General features: G+C 45.8%; 1 protein-coding gene across 1 annotated transcript; it reads left to right on the forward strand.

Annotated features, from left to right (window-relative positions):
• Positions 1-973: 973 nt before the first annotated feature.
• On the forward strand, positions 974-6,202 carry T265_00957 (hypothetical protein; the record flags this gene model as incomplete). Its single annotated transcript, XM_009164872.1, has 1 exon — positions 974-6,202. The coding sequence occupies one exon, from the start codon at positions 974-976 to the stop codon at positions 6,200-6,202; it is 5,229 nt and encodes a 1,742-aa protein (XP_009163136.1).
• Between the last annotated feature and the right edge of the window lie 2,021 nt (positions 6,203-8,223).

Here is an 8,223-nt window from a genome sequence, read left to right on the forward strand (position 1 = left end):
ACTTCCCTCCTGCAGTTCCAGAGGACTTAGGTGACCATCTAACAAACCAGTTTAAACTTAAAACCTTCTAAGAACTGTAGTGTGAACTCCAATGTAAATAGACTGTAAATCAGCAGTTCTAGCGCAACCGTATCTAGTTAACGTGCCGAAATTAAACTTGAGGAACCTTATTTCTGCTGGTCGCACGGGATAGAATATTCTAAGCATTCCAAATCCATCGGCCCAGTATAACGAGAAAGCTATTTAGAAATGTAATCCACTCATGTGACGGAAGGCAGCGTCCAGGTTTGTGCTCTTTCTGATCAAATAACGGCTTCATGTTAGAGTCTGTCTCCCTCCCTCCATTTCTACGAAGCGAATGGTTCCCGCTTTAAGTAGTTGAAACACAAACGACAGTTAAACGCTACGGTGCTGAAAAAGGTGTGTTGAGATAGTTATTCAGAATATTTTTGTCCTTGAGTATTTTTGGTAATTTCTCTTTTACATCTGTAGTTGTACATTCTGTTTTATTGGCCTCATTGTACGCAACCACCTTGAACGTACTCAAACCATTGAAGCACGTTCCCCCCGTATTTACCTCGACCAAAATCAATAACTCTTCTTTACTGCTCAGTTTCAACGCGGCACTATCCTATCCTAATAAATTTTGCTGACGTCAAATGTTGTACCTTGTTTTCACACCGCCGTAAGGCCAGTTGGAAGGATAATTTATCCTAAGCAACGTAAGCTCTTGGGGTATCGGCGGGTTCATTCGCACAGGTTTGCAAAAAAATTGTTTGGTAACCTTCTATTTATTTTCCATTCCATCTTGTGAATTTTGATTTAGCTTGGTTTCCTTGGAAATTTATTTGCGACAACTCAGTTGCTAAGCTGTTATTATTCTTAATAAGCAATTGACCATGAATTCATTTATTCCTTTCTGTTGACCAGATGACCACCAGGAAGCCCACAGAAGAACAGTCCATAGAATAGTATGGAAGTACTTCCAGCAGCTGCACCAAAAGTGACCACTAAAACGAATTCCACAGCACTTGAATTCTCATTGAACGAAAACACTGCGACATCAACTATGGGGTTGGAGGCCAGTAACCCAATCAGCCCACTTACTACTGCATCTGTGTCTCCAGAATGCCAGAAAACGCCTAATCTGACGGCTCGTACGCCACAGTATCCCAGCTCGCCGATTCTTCCACCACTGAATTTGTCCAGTCTGCCAAATACTCCTACCAGCGGACCCAATACGGATTTATCTCCGTTAAGTAAGCGCCCTTCAAGTGCCGAAATCCTCCGCTCACCGGGTGAAGGACAAGTATTTGGGTCTGGTGCACTGCACATCTCACAACTGGAACCCGGAGAGAGTGCAGTGAAAGAGGCAGAGGAAGTCAACGTTGAGTCCGATATTTACCAACATGGATCAAGTAACCCACAAAAATCTATTGCTTCAGTCAGCAGAGTCGCGGAACCAAGGGACGATGGAGCTATCTCCGACTGGGCGCAGGCGTTGCAACAGCTAGCAGCATTCTGCTACAGCAGCAAAAAGCCATCTGGTGATTGTCAACGAAGCTGTGATGAACCACTTGCCAGTCAAGTCCTACCAGAGCCCATGAACACATTTCAAGCCATGCTGGCTAATATGGGCCAGTTGCTTCTCAGTTCTCAGTTTCCCAACCCATCTTCAAAGTTATCTAAAGGGGGATCACATGACACGAACCCACAAGACTCTCCCTCACATAATTCAGTACGACAGTACGAGTCACCAAACCCACTCCAAATGCCAAATTTCCCTCCAGCTCCACCTCTTCCAACAAGTTTTGTGAACGGCACGGAACATAGTACTGCTGAATTCAAACCGCAGAACGCGGATTTAAGTAACCCACAGTCGTCTCTGGCTTTGACAGCATCCTTGTTAGCAATGATGGCTGTGCAAAAACCAGATGGTCATGGAGTTCACTCGAATTCTTTCTTGACCACATCCATGATTCCAAACACATCATGTTCGAGCACATTATCTTCGACAATGACTCCTAGTTTACAAAGTCTGTTTGCATCGAACTCGACGCAGTCACTCTTTAATACCGCAGACTCCGCATCTACGAAACAACCTGGACCTAACCTCACTGACGGACGTGACCTACTTTATCAGCTTGGGCAGCACTTGATGGCAATGGCCACCTGTTCGACATCAGTAGATTGTATACCCAAGTCATCCAATGAAATGGGGTCGGCTTCCACGTCTGGAGCAAATAATTCTGGACTTGGATTTCCTTCCGGTCAACTTCCTTTTTTATCCGATTCAGTGTCCTCTTTCATCAATACGAAGATGTTCCCTACTCCAGCTGCCCCACAGGCCCAGGGACATATGTCCTTTCAAGATGTACCAATTTCCACCTCGCAAGACAGGCGGACTTCCAACTTCGGTGTTCCTTTGCAAAGTATGGGGTTTGACAAGAATATGCCTCATCTGTCTACAAGTGGAACGGGACTTAGCGGGATTTCAATGCGTGGTAATCAGAAATACAGTGCTTATTATCAGCATCAGCGTAAACAAGGTTTTTCACTTGGTGTTACAGGCGATTTCAATAACCCGAATCAAAGCCGACGACAGGCTACCACAAATCCTTTATCAAACCCACGTTATGGTGGCCGAAGATTCCGTAGTGGTTTTGGTGGTGCCACGCCCAGTATGGTCGGAATGGACGCGCGAGGTCTCCAACGTCTGCCTGGTGTGAGGGGTCCGTCTAACGTGGTTGGAGGGCCCATTTACCCGAATTTTCGGGGAGGTTCCTACAAACATTCATTGACTTCTCCAGGGTTGATCTCCGGTCATGTGAAAGCCCATGGGACAGTAGAATCGATGAACCCGTTGGCTACAGCTGGTGCGGCGGTAACGTCATCTGCAGCGGATCACGCACCCACGTCCACCCGACTGCGAGACACAGCTTTTCTATGTAGTTGTGGAAAAGACTTTGAAAGCCTGTATGTCTTCACTTTGCACATGAAAGATACGGGGCACAAACCAAAAAGCGACCAGTCTGAAAGGGATATTCCAAAGTTGGTCCGTGGGCAAGACATGTGGATCAACAGTGAAACTGAGCAGACACGCGAGATACTTCGATGCATGCGTTGTCATCAGTCGTTTCGAAATCTGCCCGAGCTGACAATGCACATGATGAAAACGAATCACTATTCGGAAATAGTTTACAATGACTCTGGTAGGTTAGTATTTGTCAACCCAGATGAACCCCGCCGCGGCTCTGGCACATCCTCTGGTTCCACATCGGTTCATATGTCCCCATCGAAGCTTCCTGTATGTAACATAAGTGGAAAGCGAAGTTCACGAACCTCAACTTCCGGTCATACTTCAATTACTGGCTCCACCTGGTCCAATGGTTTACAGTCCCCCGACTCGGCTGACAGCAGCTCGACGCTAGACAGACAGGAGAACCCAACCTCTGCTACTGAGAACAACCGAGAGTTGAATAAACACAAAGATGCAGGTGAACACGACGCATCGGATCCAAAGCAGTGTCAACCGTGGAGAACGCTGAAGCAAGGGAAGATCCGGAAAATTGAGGCTAACAAACCTGAAACCGTCGAGGCTTCTGGGCATAAAAATTTGGATGACGCTGGTGCACCTAGTACTTCCTGTCAGAGCCCAACACGCGAATGTTCCATTTCTCCAGAACCCCCTGATCTCAGAAAAGCAGCGGGATCACCCTCGTCCACTGCTTCAATGAAAGCAACAGTCCCGGAAATATCTGACTGCTCAGTAGAGCTCCAGAGTCAGAAATTCGAAACCAGTGTGCTTCGCCAAATTGAATCTTTTGTTCAGAACAGCCTACAAGGTAATGCCCGAAGTCTGTCTGTTAAGGTCGAAAACTGCAGTTCCAATGCATCTCAGATATCTTCACCGCACTCAGTGTCTACTGAATTCGGCCCCAACGTTTCACTACCTAACAGCTCAGCATCACAGCTATCACCAGCCGCAAGAAAACGAACTCATTCGGAAGCTAACCTATCTGGGCACTGTTCTCCAGTATCCAGTTTGACAGATGAGCTAGATGTCAAGTTGAAACATATACCTTCAACATCACCTGATAAGCGTGTTTCAATGACCTCCCCAATATCCACAACGGTCACGAGCAGCAGTGAGTCATCACACTTGAGTGAGAATCCCCTTTCGTCCCTGCAGAAGCTAGTTGATACAACACACAAGCCGGTTCACCCAACGGCTGCGTTTTCCGCTTCAACCTCTTCGACTCTTTTTGTTTCTTGTGGTTCATCAACACACTCTTCAAAACCGCCAGCTGCTTTGCGTTCCCCTTCTGGTTCAGCAAGTTCGAATGTACGCACACCTTACACTGCGAGCGGTAAGACACCTCTTTCTAGCGTACTAAATAGTGCCTCAAGTTTCACGCAACTAGTTTCACCAAGCTCTGAAAATGACAATATCACCCCTGCCTTGTCGGCGCTGTATGCGTATGTAGAAAAGTCCTCACCATGTCAACCAAGAGACAGTGAATTTGCACACAATAAAGAGGGTCTAGGTAGACCTCTTCCTTTTCCAGGAGGACCCTGCTCGGAGAACAGAAGTTCACCCCATATGGTGAACTCACCTGACAAGGCAATGAACCCAGCCTTGCAGGCATTGTATGCTGCTGCCATGTCAACTGTTGCCGCGCAGTACCTAAACTCAGCATCTCCAAATAATATGCGACTTTCTACTTTGCCGGATCCCTTGAATTTATTCAAACAAGCCGCTTCGAACTTGAAGAAGGCTTTTGAGTCATCTGCAGGATCATCTCCACCATCAAAGACTGAACCCACAAACACGTGGATGAAAATGTTGCAAATGCTTGGTGGATGCCAAAACGGTCCTAGTTGGAATGAGCAAACATACTCAGAAACACCAGAACCTCCAGAAGTCAGTTCACCCACTCACATTTCTTCAGTTTCCCCAAGGCAGTCTTCCTCAACCCCAAGTGGAGAGAACCGAATAGGGGTTGATTTCCTTCCCGGAGGGAATGACTCTAGGACCAACTCTCCTGGATCCAACACAGGCAGGGCTACTAAAGTTGATCCACCGCCATGTAAAAGTCCGCCGTCTATGTCTGGCCTTGGAGTGCAAACAAGTGGTTTTCGTTCAAACCTCCCCAACCCTCCATCTGCTCGGTACCCACCCCCAACATTGTCTGTCCGTCCACTTGGAGCCACCAATGGTCCAGGTAGTCTCATGTCGACAATGATTACTAAAAAAGCAAAGTGCCACTTCTGTGGGAAGCCATTTGCTAACAAGGGACAAGTTCGCCTACATATCAGCAAGAATAAATGCCCCTGCTTACTACAACAGTCGTGTCATGTGGCTGCACTGGCCGCGGCTTTTGGATCAGACTCACGTGTACTAGCCAATAATCCTTCAGCTTCCGTTCCTCATTCACAGACTCCTGGTAAACCCATCGTTTCCAGCCCACTCAATACCGATTCTACCCCACTGTCAACTGGACTACCGTTTACGAATTTCCCCACACCACACCGCTCGCCTAGTACCAAAGACTCAATAGAAATACCATCTGCATTGAGCCTACTGAAGGAAAGGTTCCAAAATTTTGATCTTATGCACCAGCGCCAAAATAACGGATCTTCATCTGGACCCAGCATATCCGAAACAAACCTGAATACCAGTCCATTTCTTTCAGCATTTACCTCTCTCCCACATGGTGCCTCGGAAACCGACCGGCTCTTTTCCAATCAGTTTTTCCCGGCAATAAGTCATAAGGCCGGTCAGTGGAACAATGGAAATGCAATGACAAATCCGGTTCCCACCAGTAAATTACAAGCAAGCTTTCCCGGAGTTGGCGGCTTAGGTACTACAACGGCTGCTGCAAATGCGAATCATCTGGCTGCCATGGCTCTGCTTGCTCAAACTCTGGCACAGATCACGTCATCCCAACTCGCCAGACCTCCTACTAGTGAGAACACAACCGACACCACGACCAACTTACCAAACCCTGTTTCACTGAACCTTTCACCGAGTATGATCGATCCGAGGAACCCGTTCCACTTTATGAATCCTGCAAACTTTAACTTGGACCTACTGTTAAACCATATCAACTTTGCCAAACAGTTGAACCACTTTAATTGGAACGAGCAATCTCTGGATGGGAATCTAACGAATTCGACCAATATGTCAGCGGGGCACTGATAATTACGGTCGATATTTATATGTGGTCTTTCTGGATGTTTGCGGGAGAAGCAACAAAACAACTGTGGTCGTTCGGACCACTGCGTTTCACATTTCATTATCTGCAGTCAGAAGTTAGGCAACACCCGGAAACACAATATCTTTACCGAATCATGATCTGTGCCCAGTGCTCTTCGTTTTTTTTCGATTTCCGCCTGATAATAGTTCCATGCCACACTCGCTTGTCTCCAAGGCGCCGAGTTAATGTAACTCCATGTTTTACAGCATTTACTCCTTTGTTTGTTTTGTTCCTTCTTTCGAAATCAATCCCCCAAATTAAGGCGAAAACAGCTTTGACTTCCGGATGTCGTTTCCGTACTAAAAATCCTTTCACGGATTACCAATATCCAAATGAACTGTGCCGGCCAGACCATGAAATTTGCACTGAGGTGTAAATAGTTTATTTTAGTTCTAAAGACACGAGCTATTTGTGATCATTCCTCATTTATGTGAACTGCTTATTGTAATATTTTGGTCACTGATAAGCGTCATCCGCTGCACAATCCAATCCAGATAGGTGTGTTGATCTGGAATGCGATGGCTTCCTTTCTTTCTATTTACCTGTTCTATTCGACCGAAATTGTCACTAATGCGCCTCCCTTATTGCCCATTTCATGTACAAAAAAGCAACAACGGTGAGCTATCATCAGACTCTTTGTAAATAATCACCTTCTACATTTGGAAGAGTGAGTTTGTTAATCTCTGCTTATAACAGATATTAAGACAAGTCATTTATCGACCAGAATTTGCCACTTCTTTTGTAAAGGACACAGCTGGGTATGGAGGGAAGGTTGGGAGAGGGCGTGAGGTTTGGAGCCCAGTGTGCCTAAACGCTACGAGTCGATTTTCCAGAGGTCTTCATCTATTGCGTGCCGGTTCATACGTCTTTGCCACTGTTGGTAATGAGCTGAAAAGAGAATAAATCTTCAACATTCCTGTTGTAAAATTCTAGATCTCGACTTCTGACGTTGGATGCAAGAACAGAGATTCTAACGTTCGACGGAGTCTTCAGTAGGGCACAAAAAAGTTTTGCGGCAATAAAGTTTGTGGCAGATCAAAACGACTGGATTGCTAGTGAATATTGTACTATACGGTTTTCAGGGTTATGGTAAAACTTGGCCAGCGAACAGTCCTCACAACGGATGAATTCTGCAAATGAATTGGTGTCAATCGTTTGGTGACCTATGGTAACACATTCATTAACTAAGAGCATCTCCTAAGCGGAGTCGAGTCGAATTTATGATTTCCTTATTGCTCGACATCTGCACGTGGTTGACGCTGAGGATATATCGCGGACCACATCAGAACTGAAGTTCTGTGGTCTGCAGTGAGGCGCTAAAATAAAGCATATAAAGATACCTTACATTTCGATTAAACATGAAGTACTGTGTCATCAAGGCCTAAGGGTTATTCTCTTGTTGAAGGTTGTGATTTTCCAGATCTTAAGTGCTGCTCGTTTGTTAAATGTTCATGAGCCTGATGTGATGGAGTTGTAAATCAGTAAATGCCGTATTAAATCCATTTTTATAAGGACACCTTCGGCCTGGCGATGAAAAGCCACTCGGTCCTATAGATGATTTTACTAGTCCGACCGTGTTACTAAGGCTACTCCACTCGAAAAATTAGTGAGAGGCTGACTCCTTGTTGCAACTGCATCAACTGTACACAACTGTACACTTAGTCGAATGGGACCCATTCAACTGCGCACCGGCCATGTCTCCTCGACTGGTGACGAAACGTTTGCAAGCCTATTGCCAAGCTCGGCGAACAGATCAACTGCCATCCGATCAACCACCAGTAAACACACCCGAGCTACCTATATTTCGACAGATTGACCAACGAAATCCGTAGCGACTTAGTGGTATAATCGGAATTTTAGTCTACAGATCTTTGTGGGTCATCGGTAGCAAATATTTCACGATAATCCAGCAGGCCTTCAGGTTAGCAAGAATTTCCTTCAGGAAGAACTGATTAGAGGTGTG

Source organism: Opisthorchis viverrini (assembly GCF_000715545.1).
Source record: "Opisthorchis viverrini unplaced genomic scaffold opera_v5_10, whole genome shotgun sequence".
In the NCBI taxonomy this organism is placed as follows: Eukaryota; Metazoa; Platyhelminthes; class Trematoda; order Opisthorchiida; family Opisthorchiidae; genus Opisthorchis; species Opisthorchis viverrini.